Here is an 18,037-nt window from a genome sequence, read left to right as displayed (position 1 = left end):
TTATGGGCACTGCCTTTTGTTCTAGCCACCACTCCCAGAACTTTTTCCAAGGTTATGAGGTGGTTGTGGCAGAATTGAGAGAGGATAGAATCCTAGTACACTCTTATTTAGACGACTGGCTGATTCAAGCCAAGTCTCTGGAAGAGAGTGCTTCATGACCCGTAAGGTGATCTCCTTGTTGCAGGAGTTCGGTTGAATGGTAAGCAACAAATTAGTTTTAAAATGTAATAAGACAACTATTTTGTGGGTGGGAAGAACTGGATCAGTGATGAAGGAACCAAATATGGTATTTGATGGGATACCACTTGTATTAAAAGAAGAGAACAATTTAGGTGTACGTCTAGACTCTCATCTTACATTAAAGTCTCAAATTAAGAAAATGGCTAAAATATTGTTTTTTTAAATTGCGTGAAGTTTTCCCTTTATGTCAATTTTTGTTATTTCAAGATTTCCTTAGTGCAGTCATTGGTCCTTTGTAATTTGGACTATTGTAATTTGTTATATATGGGTTTACCCAAATATCTTGTTCATGTTCTTGATTTAGTCTAAAATGCAGCTGTAAGAATGATCTATTGTGTGACTTGAGGTACTAGTGTCACTTGTAAGGATTAAATTTGAAGTGTTATTGTTAACTCATAAAGCACTATATAATGAAGATTTTTGTTCAAAATTTAGATTGACTAAATATGTTCCATCACGGTCTTTTAGATCACAGAATCAAAATTTATTAGAAGCACAGTCCATATGTATTCCTCGCATTAAAAAGGTGGAAAGAAGGTCAAACGATTGCCAGCATGGCTAAAAAGTGAGGTGAAAGAGGCTATTTTATCCAAAAATTGGAAGAAGGATCCATCAGAAGAAAATAGGATTAAGCATTGGCAAGTTAAATGTAAGACACTGAAGACAGGCTAAGAGAGAATTTGAAAAGAAATTGGCTGTAAAGGCAAAAACTGTTACGGCCGCCGTCTGGGGCGGTCCGCGACCGGGGCTGGTCACTCACCCGTGGCGTTGGGCCCTTCCTCGGACGCCTGCAGGAGCCGGCAGCCGCCGCTGAGATTCTCTTCGCGGCTGTGCCGCTTCTAAGATGGCTGCCGTTCTGCTGACTCCGCCCCTGCTGGGCCTCCTAGAGCCGCGCGTGTGGCTGCTGAAGTAATTTAAAGGGGCCATGACAGGAAATGTATTTAAGGCAAGGTCTGAGGAGCAGACCTTGCCTTGGTATCTTGGCTCTTGGTCCTGTGTGTTCCTGTGCCTTGAGTTCTTGGTCTGCAGTCTGCTCGTCTGGTTCCTGTTCTTCTGGTCCTTGTTCCTGGTTCTCCCCTCGTTGGACAGAATTCTCTGGCTTCGACCCCTGGACCGGCTTCCGACCATTCTTCTGGCTTCGACCCCTGGACCGGCTTCCAATCATTCTCTGGTTTCGACCCCTTGACCGGCTTCCGACCATTTTCTGGCTTCGACTCCTGGACTGGCTTCCGACCATTCTCTGGCTTCGACCCCAGGACCGGATTCCGACCATTCTCTGGCTTCGACCCCTGAACCGGATTCTGACCATTCTCTGGCTTTGACCCCTGGACCGGCTTCTGACCATTCTCCTGGCTTAGTCCCTCGGACCAACTTCGGACCATTCTCCAGATAGCTACACTTGAATCGACTTCGACCTGCTGGAGGCGCCAGCTATCTGTATTACACGACCTGCAGGAGGCGCCTGCATCCAGATATTCTTCGGTCTCCAGGGAGTCTCCTAAGTCCCAGTGGTCGGGTTCCTACGGGCTCCTCCTGGGGGAATCGCGAGCTTCCAGGGTGAAGTCTTCATTCCATGTCTACATCACCAGGCCTCGCCTTCCGACAGTAGGGACCTAAGAGGGTTTACTATCCTAGGTAGTGCTGACTCTACCTCGGACCAAGAGTCCACTGCCAGAACTATAACAAAAACTCACAATAAAAACTTTTAAAAATATATCAGAAGCAGAAAGCCTGCGAGGGAGTCGGTTGGATGTTAGATGATCGAGAGGTTAAAGGAGCACTTAGGGAAGACAAGACCATTCTGGAAAGATTAAATGATTTATTTGCTTTGGTGTTTACTGAAGAGGATGTTAGGGATATACCCGTTCTGGAGATGGTTTTCAAGGGTGATAATTCAAATGAACTGAACCAAATCACGATGTACCTGGAAGATGTAGTTGGCCACATTGGCAAACTGAAGAGTAGTAAATCACCTGGACCGGATGGCATTCACCCCAGGGTTCTGAAAGAACTAAAAAATGAAATTTCAGAGTATTTCAATTAATTTGTAATCTATCATTAAAATTATCCATTGAACCTGAAGATTGGAAGATGGCCAATATAACACCGATATTTAAAAAGGGCTCCAGGGGTGATCCGGGAAACTATAGACCGCTGAGCCTGACTTCAGTGCCAGGAAAAATCGTGGAAACTGTTATAAAGAATAAAATCACAAAACATTTAGACAGACATGGTTTAATGGGACAGAGCCAGCATGGATTTACCCAAGGGAAATCTTGCCTCACAAATCTCCTACATATTTTTGAAGAGGTGAATAAACATGTGGACAAAGGTGAAAAAGTAGATGTGGTGTATTTGGATTTTCAGAAGGCGATTGACAAAGTCCTGCATGAGAGGCTTCTAAGAAAACTAAAAAGTCATTTGTGGATTGCAAGCTGGTTAAAAGATAGGAAACAGAGTGTTGGAATAAATGGTCTGTTTTCATAGTGAAAAAAGGTACACAGTAGAGTGCCTCAAGGATCTGTACTTGGACCAGTTTTTAATAGATTTATAAATGATCTGGAAAGGGATATAACGAGTGAAGTGATCAAATTTACGGATGACACAAAATTATGTTGAGTAGTTAAATCTCAAGCGGATTGTGATAAATTGCAGGAGGACCTTGTGAGACTGGAAGATCGGGCTTCCAAATGGCAGATTAAATTTAATGTGAAAAAGTGCAAAGTGATGCACATAGGGAAATAATAACCCTTGCTGTAGTTTCACAATGTTAAGTTCTATATTACGAGTTATCATCCAGGAAAGAGAACTAGGCATCATAGTGGATAATACATTGAAATCGTTGGCTCAGTGTGCTGTGGTGATCAAAAAAGCAAACAGAATATTAGGAATTATTAAGAACGGAATGGCAAATAAAATGATGGATGTCATAATGCCTCTGTATCGCTCCATGGTGAGACTGCATCTTGAATATTGTGTGCAATTCTGGTCGTTGCATCTCAAAAAAGATATAGTTGCAGTGGAGAAAGTGCAGAGATGGGCGACCAAAATGATAAGTGACATGGAACAGCTGCCCTATAAGGTAAGGCTAAGGGAGTTTTGGCTGTTCAGTTTGGAGAAGAGACGACTGAAGGGGGATATGATAGAGGCCTACAAAATCATGAAAGGCTTGAAAAAGTTAATGTAAATCTGTTATTTACTCTCTCAGATAATAGAACAACTAGGGGGCACTCTATGAATTTAGCAAATAGCTCATTTAAAACAAATTGAAGAAAATTATTTTTCACTCAGCGCATAGTTAAGCTCTGGAATTCATGCCAGAGGATGTGGTTACAGCAGTTAGTGTAACTGGGTTTAAAAAAGGTTTAGATAAGTTCCTAGAGGAAAAATCCATAAACTGCTATTCATTAATAAGCAACAGTAGGTTGAGATTTATTTAGTATTTGGGTTCTTGCCAGGTACTTGTGACTTGAATTGGCCACTGTTGGAAACAGGATACTGGGCTTGATAGACAAGTATAGCAAGTCTTATGTTCTTATGTTCCTTTCTTTTCTATATTTAAATTATAGGAAATAAGGAATAATGCATTTTCCATTGTAGTGCCTCAATTATGGAATTCCTTACCATATGATGTACGTAGTGAGAAGGATTATGTGAGGTTTTGTAAGAAAGTAAAAGCAGTCTTATTTAGTCAGGTCTATGAATGATAATTTTATGGATGTTATTGTAATGTTTATTGTAATTTTTTGTAATGTGTATTTATTAATGTTTGAATTATTTTATGTATTAAGTCATTATTGTGTATGTTTTCTATAATCCATTTTGAGCATGTTGGAATTAATGGAGTAGAAAATGGTGAAATAAATAAAATAAATATATTAAAAACAGGCTTCGGTCAGGCTAATGCCCCCCAGAAAACAATTCAAATATCTCTGAATTCTGAAATTATAGTCCAATATCATCATTGCCATCTAGCCTCTCCCTGGTTTGATGTAAACCGTCATGATGTCCCTGACGAATGTCGGTAAAGAAAAGCCTTAAATAAATAAATAAATAAATAAATAAATAAATGGAGAGGCCTTAGGATGTTCTCTGTTCTAATCTCCATTCCTTTCTGAATAATTCCTAGCATTCTTTTTGCTTTTTTGACTGCTGCTGTGCACAAAGATGAGAATTTCAACATATACACTGACTCCAAGATCCTTTACCTGGGTAGTTACTTTTAATGCAGAACCCATTTGTTATGCTTAGTACGTATGTGGGCCCTGGGCCGAGGTGAGAGGTGGTACCGCCTACAGAGAGGAGCCCTGTAAGCCTCACCGTTGGGAGGCAAGATCTCAGCTGATGTCAGACACAGGGAGAACTAGAGTCTTTATTAAAGAGATAGAGCGGCACTACCCATGGAGCAGGAATGCCAAAGAGGAGGTCCCACAGACCCGGAGATAAGGGTCGGTGAACAGAGAACACCAGAGGGAGTATCTCAGTAGAGTAGGTAATGGTCCGTGGAAGCGAGGTACACTGAAGAGGTCTCCAGTAGCGATGACAGTAGCTCGTGAGGCGGGGTACCTTGAAGAAGGTTCTCAGTAGAGTCGGTAGTGATCCACAGAGCGGGGTACTCCGATGAGTTCCTAGCAGAGATGGTAATGATCCGCGAAGCGGAGTACACCGGAGAAGGTCCTTAATAGCTATGGTAGCGGTCTGCAGAGCAGGGTTCACCAATAAGGTCCAAGTAGAGATGGTACAGGCCTGCAGCGCAGGGTACACCGGTTAAGGTCCTCAGTTGAGTTGGTAGTGGTCCGCAAGCAGGGTACACCAGCGAGGTCCTTGGTAGAACAGGAAGTAGTCTGCAGAGCGGAGTACTCACGAATAGAGTAGCGATGGTTCCAGGGAAGCACCAGGGAGAGGGGCAAGCAGAGTTCCAGGTGACAGGCCCTCCGAGGAGCGGATAGCCGAAGTCAGAGAAGGGCCCCCAAGGAGCGGGTACCCGATTTGTCTTATGCCAAGAAGTAGAAACTGGAACAGCAAGCGGAGCGGTATCAGCAAGGATGGAAGTCTTTGCCAAGACATCGGTAAGCAGGGCCAGCTGGTTTAAGTATCCTGGAGGAGAGATGTCATCCGGAGGGGATGCCCCTGAGGTTCCCGCCAAGACATGTTTAAGACAGGCCCGTGCGCACGCGGCGCGCCTATGGAACTCCGGCAAGATGGTGATCAGCGGCGCCTGTGCCGCTCCGGGAGACCTGGGAACTGAAGGTGGGCCGTCGGCTGCTGGCATAGGCTGCCAGTCTACCCCATGGAGTCAGAGAAGTAAAGAAAGAGGTGAACAACAGCGGCCGCAGCCATCTGCACCCGACGGGCATAACAGTACCCCCCTTCTTAGGACCCCTCCCCGGGGGTTTCGGCTTCCTAGGATGTGAAGCATGGAATTGCCTGATCAACTCCTTGTCGAAGATGTTCACAGTGGGGTAGATTTTTAAAGTAATGCTGGGCATATAGAGAGGATGGACCAGACCCGAACTGGAAGCTCCGGAGACCTCAGGGAAGTAACAGTTCAAGAAGGCTCTCTGGGCGAGACAGGCAACGCCTGCGGGTCTAGTCCATGAAGGCCGCGGTTAGAATCCAAGCAGGTCGGTCTGGTAATCAAGGTAGGCCAGAAGAGAGTGTCCGAGTGAAGCGCAAGGGTCAGAGCCAGAGTATCCATTCAGACGTGGTCAGCCAAAGCAGGGATCAATCCCAAGGTCAGTCCGAGGAGTAGTAAAGGCAAGCGAGGGTCAGTTCCAGGCGGCAGACAAAGAGAGTAGTCAGGCAGGCAGTGGTCAGTTCCAGGCAGCAGACAAAGAGAGTAATCAGGCAGGCCGAGGTCAGTACCAGAGATCCGTCTGAGAAGGTACTACCTGAGTAAGGACACAGGAACAAGGAGACGCTGGAACAAGGAAATGCTGGGACACAGGATAGGCAAACTAGTTCACGGTGTCGAACTGATTGCCAAGGCGAGGTCCTGGGGACAGGGCCTCGCCATTTATGCTAGGGCTACGTGATGTCATCGGGGTGCGTCCGAGCCAGGTTTCCCGGGCTTGGCCCTTTAAATCTGAGGATGTCAGCCGCGCGCGCCTGCCTAGGGGCGGGGCCGAGGTGGCTGAAAATGTGGAGCCCCAATTGGAGCTCCGCTGTGAGGCCTGCAGCGTGGAGAAAACTGGAGAGGGCCGCGGTGAGCGTTGTGGATGTTGGGAACTGGCAGCAGCGGCAAGACTGGAGCTAGTAGAGGGCAGCGCGAGGTGAGCGGACCCGGTCGCAGCACCCATGCAGCCGGGACGCGCAATAGTACCCCCCCTTCTAGGCCTCCCCTTTACTGGTCTGGGTTTCTCTGGGTGTTGCTGATGGAACTCTAGAAGGAAGTTTTTATCGAGAATGTGGTGAGAGGGCTCCCATGAATTCTCTTCCTGGCTGAAGCCCTCCCAGGAAAGGAGGTATTCCCAATGGCCCCGATAGCATCAGACATCTAGGACTTCTCTAACTTGTAAGGTGTTTTCAGGTTCCACTGAGTGTTGCATTGGTGGAGGAGGCCTTCAGGAAGACCAGGACAGGACCAAGGGTTTGAGTAGCGACACGTGGAACATGTTGTGGATCCTCATGGAAGCTGGAAGTCTCAGCTGGTAGGTGACTGTTCCTATGCGATGAAGAGCGGGGAATGGACCAATAAACTTGGGAGCTAGCCGTTGGGAAGGCAACCGTAGCTGGAAGTGCTTAGTACTAAGCCAGACTTTTTGTCCAGGCAGGAACAGAGGTGCAGTCCGACGATGGGCATCTGTGATGCGTTTGGCCTGGTCAGCTGCTTGGCAGAGACGCTCCCTCACTTGGTTCCAGAGCTGACGTATGGTTTGTGCTGTAGATTGGGCTGCAGGTGAGGATACACTGAGTGGAACCGGCAGTGGTAGGCGAGGTTGACGACCAAAGACTACAGCGAAGGGGGAAACTTCCGTGGCAGAGGCGATATGGGTGTTATGGGATAGTTCTGTCCATGGTAGGAGGTCAGTCCAGTCATCTTGTTGGTCGTTGACATATGATCGCAGAAAGGTTTTCAAAGACCGATTAGTCCTCTCGGCCTGGCCATTTGCTTGCGGATGATATGCTGATGTTAAGTTTAACGTGATATTGAACTTTTTACAGAGAGACTTCCAATATTTAGCGGCAAATTAAGGGCCACGATTGGAGACAATTTCTTGTGGTAATTCATATAAACGAAATACGTGGGTTAAGAAGAGTCGCGTTAGCTCTGGAGCTGATGGGAGTCCAGGTATGGGGACAAAGTGGGCCATTTTTGAGAAACGGTCTATTATGACCCAGATTACAGTATTTCCTTTTGAAGGAGGCAGATCCACGATGAAGTCTGTGGAAAGACTAGACCAGGGGTCGGTGGGCACAGGAAGTGGTTGAAGAAGCCCCCATGGGCGGCCAGTCGGGATTTTTCGCTGTGTGCAGACAGGACAGGAGTCCATGTATTCTCGGGAGTCCTTTGTCGTACCAGGCCACCAATAGTGCCTTCGGAGGATCTCGAGATTTCGGGCGCGGCCGGGTTGACCAGCCAGCTTGGCGTCATGAGCCCAACAAATTACACATTCACGGAGATGGTGGGGGACCACCGTATTCCCGGCTGGTACTGTGGTGGTGAGGGCAATAGATATGCAGGCTGGATCAATGATGTTCCTGCGAGTCTCGGGTGTGTCTTCTGGCTCGACGGAGTGAGATAGCGTGTCTGCATGCAGATTTTTCGCCGTTGGGCGATAGTGGAGCTTGAAATTGAAGCGCTCAAAGCATAGGGCCCAGTGGGCTTGTTTAGGATTAAGTAACTGGACCTCCTTTAAGTGTTCCAGATTTTTATGGTCTGTAAATATTGTGAATCTGTGTTGCGCCCCTTCAAACCAGGGACGCCATTCCTGGAGGGCAAGTTTCACTGCTAGGAGTTCGTGGTCCCCTATGGTATAATTTTGTTCTGTGGAGGAAAATTTGTGTGAATAAAAGGAACATGGAACTAGGGTTCCCTTGGGGGAATATTGACTCAAGACCGCTCCTGCTAGAATAGCAGATGCATTGACTTCGACTATGAAAGGGCTGTTAGGGTCCGGGTGATGTAAACTCGAGCCAGTACAGAAGGCCTCTTTCAAGGCATGGAATGCTGATTAGGCCTTGGGACTCCACACTCGAGGATCACATCCCTTCCTTGTCATAGCAGTGAGTGGAGTGGCCAGCGTGGAGTAATAGGTGATGAAGTTTCGATAGTAATTGGTAAATCCAAGGAATCTTTGTAGGGCTCGGAGGCCCACTGGTTGAGGCCAATCTCAAATACCCTGGAATTTATCGGGGTCCATGGTGAACCCGTGGCTAGAGATGATATAGCCTAGGAAGGGGATACTGGGCTGCTCAAAAATGCACTTCTCCAATTTAGCATGGAGATGGTGGTCTCTGAGGCGCTGGAGGACTAGTTGAAAGTGGGAACGATGAGACTTCAGATCTTGGAGAAGATTAATATATCATCCAGATACACTATGACGAATGAGTACAAAATGTCCCAGTGGCCAGAGTGTAATTTTTAGAATTACACTCTGGCCACTTCCTCAATATCAAAAATCTGATGATGAGCAAATCCACGAGACCTACACCAGCAGCTAGCAAATGCACCCTATAGCAGAACAATCTGGATCTTCAGGCAAGAAGCCAGGTCCAAGTGGCAGGAAATTGTGGTCAGGTCCAAGCAAGAGGTCAGGATCCAAAGGGTCAGGCCAAGTAAGGACGAAGACAAGGCTGGGCAAGGAAAGCTGGATGAGGAAAGCTGAAGAAGACAAGGCAGGCAAGACAAGACTGGGAGGACAAGGCAGGAATCAGGAACATTGGAACAATGTGGCAAAATGCCCTGCTACTAGGCAGAAGACCCGTTGCTGAGGCAAGGAAGGGATGTGGGACCCTGACTTACATATCCTGGCAGTGCTGACATTATTGGAGAGCGCCTGGAGCGAGTTCCTGCCACACGGCCTTCAAAGGAAGGATGTACATGCGCACCTAATGAACTGGATGGTGTGCAGCGATGGTGATGTTTTGGGCTAGGGTCAGCAGTGGCACTTGTCTGGCGGCATCCTACCAGATGGAATGGGATCCGCAGCCTCTAGGCTGCATTGGGAAGCTGAATGTTGGGAGGGTAAGCAATGCTAGTCACGGACCGGTCCTGTGACCGGCTGCTGAAACAGTTTTTTTCCCTTTGTATTCCCTCCCACCTTACTTTAGTCCAATCATTGCAACAACAGTCCTTGTCCAGGGACCATACCACCTGGAATCCTGTAATCATGGGCTCTCTATCTGGCCATTTAGGTGCTGCTATTGCACAGTGACTGACTACTTCCCCAGCAGGGGCTGTTGGTGCTGTTTCCACAGCATCTCCAACCCCAACTGATCTGGGAAGTGGAGACCTTAACCGGGAACTGAACATAGATCCCGCCACATGGTGGACTGCCACTGATCCACTGGGCTGAGTCAACGCCTCACTTTTTAAAGGTCAGCAGAATAACAGAGCTTGGCAGCTATTATCATGATAAGTTTGCTGCACTGTTTGCATTCCTTAACTGTTGATAACCTTAAATGCTGCAGATATAAAGCATAGGATAGAAAGAGGAATTTAAAGGAGAAGGTGTGACAATGACTACTTACATCTGTTTCTTTTTTAGAATACAAATTATTGAAAAGGATTCCAGTAAGCTACAAAAAGAGCTGCAGGACCTACGACATGTGAAGTCTTTTACTCAACGTGAAGATAACATTTTAAAAAGAAAAGTAGTACATCTTGAAAGACCTATCCCAGGTATTCTATTAAAACTTGCTGATAAAATGGTCTGAGGACAATATTCATCAGCATATCAAGAGAACAATTTATCCAGCTAAAGTTAGCCAAATAAATTGTCATGGTTATTTAGCGGTGTGCTGCCAATTAAGCACTCTGCTGAATATAGCTGGTTAAAGTCCTAGTTGCCTGATAAATGTATCCAGCTAACTTTAGGACTCTCTGACAAAACTAAACTTAGCTAGATAAGTTATCTGGCAAACTCTGAATATTGGATTTAGCTGAATAAGTTATCCAGCTAACTTAATTCTGCCCAGGAATGCCCCCAGAATACTTTCAATTTACCTGGCTTTTATCTGGCTATACAGTTAGCTGGTTAATTTGGAGGTGATCAGAGCGGTGAGAAATTTAAAACCCACAGTCCCGTACTTAGCCAGACAAACCATTTGAATATTGACCCCCTCTGAGATTTTTTTCTTTTGAATGAAAACTTTTAAATCTTGCACATTTCAGTAACTAATAACAAATGAGATAAATAATTGTCTTCTTTGATTCTGGACAAAAATTGACTTTAACAATGACAGCATCACAACTTTCTTCTCTTTTTAACTTGTTTGCCCACAAACAGATTTAAATCAGCTTTCATCCCTGTTGGCAATGACATTCTTCTTTCCACAGGTGGGGATTCTCTGATTTTCTCAATGATGTTAGGTCTTCATTATCACTCACCTACTGAAATGATATCAACATTACATTGATAACTCTGGATCTTTCCAATCCTGGTTTTACTTTTGTTTAATCTTTTGTTCTCCATTACTGTACTAAGATCCATGTGCTTTGGTGTTGGGGAATACTTTTATTCTTGACCATCTGTTTAAGTTTTGCACCTCTGCAATTTTAGCTACATTGTCTAGCTTCATACTCCTTTCATTATAATAATGTGACGGACCCTACAGTTACGTCACCATTGAGACCTGGGTGAGCCTTTAGTTCAGCTAGAGAGAGTGCAGATGAGTGGAAAGTTACCATTCAAATGCAGCCCCTCTCTTTGAGGGGTCTGGAAGAGCCATCCCTCTGAGATTCTTTATCGCAGCTTCCTACAGAGAGCTTGGGAGACAGTCCCTTTAGTTTGCTGAGAGTCAGGAGATAGAAAGGGAGTTTGCTTGAGTTGTTTTTTTCAGGCCAAATCAGAGAAGCCAGGCAAACACTGCCTGGAGGTCCTGATCACGGTCGGGAGGGGTGTCCTCTACCATTCCAGTCACTGGCTGGTTAGGATTTTCCCTCTGGGACTATTTTTTGGGTTTTAAGAGTTCAAGTGGTAGGAGCCTTGTGAAAGCCTTACATCACCTGGCCTCAGGGCACAGGGAACCCTGTGTCTGGAGCTATGTAGGTTAGGGAGGACCTTCCTTCCATACTCTCCATGCGTAATCTGCTGCAAGGAGAAACTCCAGTGTTAAATTCAGTTAGGGATAAAAGACTTTGAGTTCACATTCCAGGAAAAAGTTTTGGCTGCACTTCCTTCCTATCTGAAGCAAAGAGAGCTGCTTGCTTCAAGGGGATTCCCCCATCATGGATCTAGAAAGAAGAAATAGAGATTATCCCAGGACAAGCAGGATGATAGTCCTCACGTGTGGATGACGTCACGGAAAACATTCTGTCAAAGTTTCTAGAAACTTTTGACTGGTATACTGAGCCCACTGAGCATGCCCAGCATGCCATGATCCCTCGAGCCACAAGGTTCTCCCTTCAGTCTTTGTTTTTCCGCGCTGTAGTTAGCATCGTGGTGAAGGAGCCCTGTGTGACTTCCTCACACATCAATTTTGAGAGAAAAAGTTTAAACAATTTCTCATTTCATCCCCTACATAGGGGTCTCCCTGTCTCCACTGGCAGGTGAGTACAGTTTTTTCCCATTTCGACTGGGTTAAAAGAATTTTTATGTCAGAATGCCTTCGACGGCTGTCTGGCCTTCATTATGACAAAGGGCTTCAAAAAATGCCTGAAGTGCCCTCGCACAATGTCTGTCACCATGTTGCATCCGTCGGTCTCAGACGGCTTAGCCAGACATACCTCACCTCTATTTCAGCCTTCTCCACCAGCCTCAGGAGAATGGCGTCCGTAGCGTCTCCTTGCCGCACTCTCCGGCTTCCCCGGAGCGGCTCTGGCACGGCATCCCGCCATGTTGACCTGAGGCCTCCTAGGGCACGTGCGCATGCCTCACGTCTTGTAGCAGTGTTGGCGCAAACCTCGTGGGCATCCCCCTCGAGTGATGTCACTGCTTCCGTATTCAAAAGATTGTCCATTTGTTGACTCTCGCCGAGTTTGCAACAGATTGGATTCGTTCCGGTCTAAAGCTGCTCTGCCGCTTCTACTCTGCTGGAAGCCACCTTCACCCTCCAGGGTTCTACTAATCTGGGTACCTGCTCCTCAGGGGCCCTTTGCTTATTTCCAGGTGCCTATCCTAAATTTAGGGGCCTGTGTGTCTATCTTGGTGCCTGCTACCAATTTTTCAACCTGCTGGAACACTACCTATCAGCTATAGAGAGTGAGTACAACTTCTCCCAGTCTGTCCATCTACAGCTCCTCGCTGCTCATCTGCATCGGGCCCTACACCACCATTGTGGAATGGGTCTCCTCTGCCGAGGATTACAGACTGTTAATACCTATACTCTCTCTACTGCTCACTGGGAATTCTATCTACTCAGCTACCAGGGAGTGTGTTATAACATCTGCCAGTCTGCCTCTCCTACAGTGCCTTACTGGACATCTGCTAAGGGGCCTTACACCACCATTGTGGGATGGGTCTCCTATGCCAAGGATCACAGACTGTTGCTATCTAATCTACTCTCTACTGCCACCTCTAGTGGACCACACTAGCTATATAATAAAAGATATATTTTCTGTGTTTGTGCATTTGAGTCTAGCCCGGTGCTTCAGTTCCCTACGGGGCTCTTCCCCGCAGGAGATACCATCACTGTTGTCCCTGAGAATCCACCAAACACCTCGATATCATCGAGTGTGTTCTGTGCTTGGGAGAGTCTCACGATGTTTCTTCCTGCCCTCAATGTGCTGAGATGACTGCCAAGGGCAGGAGAGCCCGACAAAAGAAGATGGAACATCTCTTCCATATTCAACGTATTCCATCGGTGTCGACGTCAACTCAATCATCTCTGGCTGGAGCGCCTAAAAGGTTAGTCATTCGAAAACATCGCACTGACATCTCCAGAGACCGACTATCACCAACTCCGTCTGGGGCATCGGTAAAATTGACATCCGTGCTTGAAAAGAAAAGCACGGAACATAAAGAAAAGCATCGGCATCGACGGATGTCGAAGCCGAAGGCCTTACTGTTGCCGAGAGAGCCATCACCGAAGAGGTCTCGTCTACAAGAGCCATCGAGGCCTACTACTCCAAGGCGATCCCCACCTGCAAAGGTGCCGGGTATCGAGCCACCACAGGGACCTGTGGAAGTGCCGATTACACCTTCTCTGCCTCCACCTATAGCTGCTCTGACCTCACAAGCTATAAGGGAGGAACTGGACGGTTTTATCCGCCAGGCAGTGAAAGAAGCTCTCCGGGATCTTTGACCATCGACACCGCTGGAGCCGATGCCCGTGCCGGTGCTATCACCGGTGCCATCACTGATGCTGGTGCCGTCACTGATGCCGATGCCTATGCCTGCTCCGATGCCGATACCTACTCCGATGCCGATGCCGGACCTCTCAGTTTTTCAACCAATTCTGTCGAAGCTCGATGCCCTCATCGGAGCTCTTCCAGTACAACCATTGGCACCTAAAACTCCAATTCCCATTGGTGACGACGATGCCTCGGGGGGTTCTCCGCCATCTGACCCCTATACCAGGGCCCTCCGGAATTCCTTGACCGAGAATCCCGATATATCCATCGATGTCTTTATTTCCTCCATCGATGCCTCCACAAAAGCCACTGATGCCATCGATGCCTCCTTTTGTTCCTCATGCTTCTCCTCCACGACATCCTGCATCGGATACGTGGGATGACAGAGACACCAACACTTCTTCATAGGACTTCATGTCTGAGCCATCCCCACCTGAAGATAGGAAAAAGTCACCTCCAGAGGACCTCTCTTTTACCAACTTTATAAAGGAGATGGCTGATAGTATTCCTTTTTAACTAGTATCAGAAAAAGATACCAGGCAGAAGACCTTAGAGGTTCTGCAGTTTGTGGACCCTCCTAAGGAGGTACTAGCAATCCCAGTACATGAAGTCCTGGTGGACCTGCAACACAGATTGTGGGAACACCCATGTTCAGTACCACCGGTGAACAAAAGAATGGATACTACATATCTGGTGCAGCACATCCCTGGTTATCAGAGGGCCCAACTGCCACACCAATCTGTGGTGGTTGAAGCTGCTCAGAAAAAGTCAAAGTGAATATGCCCTCATTCATCGACTCCTCCTGGCAAAGAACAAAAGTTCTTAGACACTCTAGGAAGAAATGTTTTCCAAGGTTCAGTGCTGGTCTCCAGGATAGCATCATATCAATTGTATATGACTCAGTATCAACGTAACCTCTGGAAACAAATGCAACAGCTTGCTGAGTCTTTACCACAACAATACCAGGACTCAGCAAATGAGATCATCCACAAGGGTCTAGAGGCAAGAAAGCATGAAGTACGTGCTGCCTATGACAGTTTTGAAACCTCTTCAAAAGCAGCTGCTTCTGGAATCAGTGCACATCGCTGGGCCTGGCTCAAAGCTTCTGACCTCAGGCCTGAAGTTCAAGAAAACTAGTGGATCTAACTTGTGCTGGTGATAACCTTTTTGGAACAAGGGTTCAAGATGCAGTAGCACAGTTAAAAGAGCACACTGAAACTCTGCTTCAACTCTCTGCTATCCCACAGGACACCTCATCTGCCACACATCGGTCAGTGAGGAAAGACACCAGGAAGCCCTACTACAGATCATGTAGGTGCTACCCACCAGCACCCCGTGGTAGTGCATCCAGACCAGTGCAGAGATCTCAGCCTAGACAACCGAGAGCTTCCAGGCCTCAGCCTCCTCCTCAGACAGGCCCATGATCAGGGTTTTGAAAACCTGCCAGAGGACAGCAGCCACTCCACCAACCCGATCCCAGAGTTACCAGTGGGAGGTTGGGTCTCTTTCTTTCAGCCCCATTGGTCAAACATCACAACAGATCAATGGGTACTATCAATTATAACACAAGGTTACCATCTGGATTTTCTCACAGTACCAAAAGACTCTCCACCAAAATCTCTTGGGATACACAAAGATCATATTACTCTTCTACAAGCAGAATTATCCACCCTTCTGAGAGCCAGGGCTGTGGAACCAGTTCCCGGACCTCAGCAGGGCAGAGGATTCTACTCCCGCTATTTCCTCATTCCAAGGAAAACAGGAGGCCTGTGACCCATCCTAGACCTCCGAAATCTCAACAAATTTCTACGGAAAGAGAAGTTCAGAATGGTCTCCTAAGGCACCAGGCTTCCCCTTCTTCAAACAGGAGATTGGCTCTGTTCTCTGGATCTTCAAGACGCTTACGCTCACATTCCAATATTCCCTCCTCATCGCAAATTTCTGCGCTTCCTAGTGAGGCATCAACATTTTCAATACTGGGTTCTTCCATTCGGGCTTGCCTCAGCACCCCGAGTATTCACAAAGTGCCTGGCACTGTTTTTAATATAGCTGTGTGTTCTGTAAAGCCACAACCTCTTGTTTTAATTTTCAATGTGTTTATTGTAAAGCATTTTCTTGCTACTGTTATGTTTTAATGTAAACCGATATGATGTTTCTAACGAATGTCGGTATAGTAAGAAACTTTAAATAAATAAATAAATAAATAAATAAATAAATGTCTTCCCTTACCTAGATGACTGGCTCATCAAAGACCAGTCAAAACAAGGAGCTCTCAACTCTCTCAAGCTCACAATCAACCTATACCACTTGTTGGGATTTCTAATCAATTACCAAAAATCCCACCTCACGCCATCTCGCCTACTGCAGTTCATCGGAGCAGAGTTGAACACATCAATATCAACAGCCTTCCTCCCAAAGGACCGCGCAGAGACACTCTCCACATTAGCGCGATCTCTGTGCACAAGGGACATTGCAACAGCCCAACAGTTTCTAACTCTGCTGGGCCACAGGGCTTCTACAGTTCATGTCACTCCCATGGCCAGATTAGCCATAAGAATAACACAATGGACTTTAAGATCACAGTGGATCCAAGCCATTCAACCACTATCGTCTCCAATACAAATAACCCACCAGTTACGTTCACCTCTTCTCTGGTGGGCGAACACGAACAACTTGCTCAAAGGTCTACCCTTCCAACAACCAGTTCCACAAGTAACTTTAACTACAGATGCATCCACCTTAGGTTGGGGAGCACACATAGGCAATCTCCAAACTCAAGGTACTTGGACAAAACTCGAAGCAACATTTCAAATCAATTTCCTAGAGCTTCGAGCTATACGTTATGCTCTATATGCGTTCAAGGACTGCCTTTCATACAAGACTGTTCTTATGCAGACGGACAACACAGTAGCTATGTGGTACCTGAACAAACAAGGAGGTACGAGCTCGTATCTCCTTTGTCAAGAAACCACATAGATTTGGGACTGGGCCCTGACACATTCCTTGTTTCTCTGGGCCACTTATCTAGCGGGCATTCACAATGTAGTTGCAGACTGCCTCAGTCATCAGTTCCAACCTCACGAATGGTCCATGGATCCTTTAGTAACGACCAGCATATTTCAACGTTGGGGTCAACCAACAGTGGACCTCTTTGCATCCGAGCTGAATCACAAAGTGGACAGATTCTGATCCCTGCACAGAGAAACCAGTTAGCTAAGGATGCCTTTGCTCATCCCTGGAATTCAGGTCTTCTATACGCGTATCCCCGGATACTGTTAATAACCAAAACTCTAGTGAAGCTGCAACAGGACAAAGGGTCAATGATACTCATAGCCCCATATTGGCCTTGACAAGTATGGTTTCCCATACTTCTCGACCTCTCGATCAGACAGCCAATTCGCCTGGGTACAGCTCCCACCTCATAACTCAGGATCAGGGCAGGTTGCATCATCCCAACCTTCAATCCCTATCTCTAACAGCCTGGATGTTGAAAGCTTGATCCTGCAACCATTCAATCTTTCAGCTAATATCACTCAAGTTCTTGTAGCTCCACGTAAACCTTCCACAAGAAAAACCTATCAGTCTAAGTGAAAACGATTCACCATGTGGTGTGCACAGAAAGGTATTGACCCGTTTTCCTGCCCCACATCATCTTTATTAGACTATCTCTGGCACCTTTCAGACTCTGGTCTCCAGACCACGTCAGTAAGGGTACATTTAAGGGCTATCTCAGCTTACCATCATACAATAGGGGATGCACCGATATCAGCGCAACCCCTTGTCATTAGATTTATGAGAGGTTTAATTCACCTTAAACCCCCGTTAAGGCCACCAGTCACAGAATGGGACCTTAATGTAGTACTAACAAGACTCATGCGTTCTCATTTTGAACCCATGGATTCCTGCGATATTAAATTTCTTACATGGAAAGTTCTCTTCTTAATAGCTATTACATCTGCTAGAAGGGTTAGTGAGTTACAAGCACTTGTTACATACTTACCCTATACAAGGTTCTTACATGACCGAGTGGTACTCCGTACTTACCCTAAATTCCTACCTAAGGTAGTTGTGGAATTCCACTTGAATCAGTCAGTAGTCTTGCCCACATTCTTCCCAAGACCTCACTCTCACCAAGGTGAGAGGGTTTTGCACACCTTAGACTATAAACGTGCACTTGCATATTACCTAGACCGCACTGCAGTCCATAGGAAATCCACTAAACTCTTTGTTTCTTTTGATAAAAACAAACTGGGTAAAGCAGTGGGCAAACAAACTCTCTCTAACTGGCTGACAGATTGTATAGAGTTCTGCTATGAAAAAGCAGGCCTTCCTCTCCAATGG

At 46.5% G+C, this 18,037-nt stretch overlaps 1 protein-coding gene across 2 annotated transcripts in view; it reads left to right on the top strand.

Moving 5' to 3' along the window:
- CLHC1 (clathrin heavy chain linker domain containing 1) overlaps positions 1-18,037 on the top strand; it is a 183,562-nt gene that overhangs the window by 35,604 nt on the left and 129,921 nt on the right. For both annotated transcript variants that reach the window (XM_029593450.1, XM_029593451.1), the window contains one exon: positions 9,951-10,084. In XM_029593450.1, coding sequence (XP_029449310.1) covers positions 9,951-10,084 — 134 coding nt within the window. The remainder of the gene's footprint in view (positions 1-9,950; positions 10,085-18,037) is intronic.

Source organism: Rhinatrema bivittatum, chromosome 3 (assembly GCF_901001135.1).
Source record: "Rhinatrema bivittatum chromosome 3, aRhiBiv1.1, whole genome shotgun sequence".
In the NCBI taxonomy this organism is placed as follows: domain Eukaryota; kingdom Metazoa; phylum Chordata; class Amphibia; order Gymnophiona; family Rhinatrematidae; genus Rhinatrema; species Rhinatrema bivittatum.
Note: the sequence above shows the minus strand (reverse complement) of the source record. Positions and strands in the feature narration are given on the sequence as shown.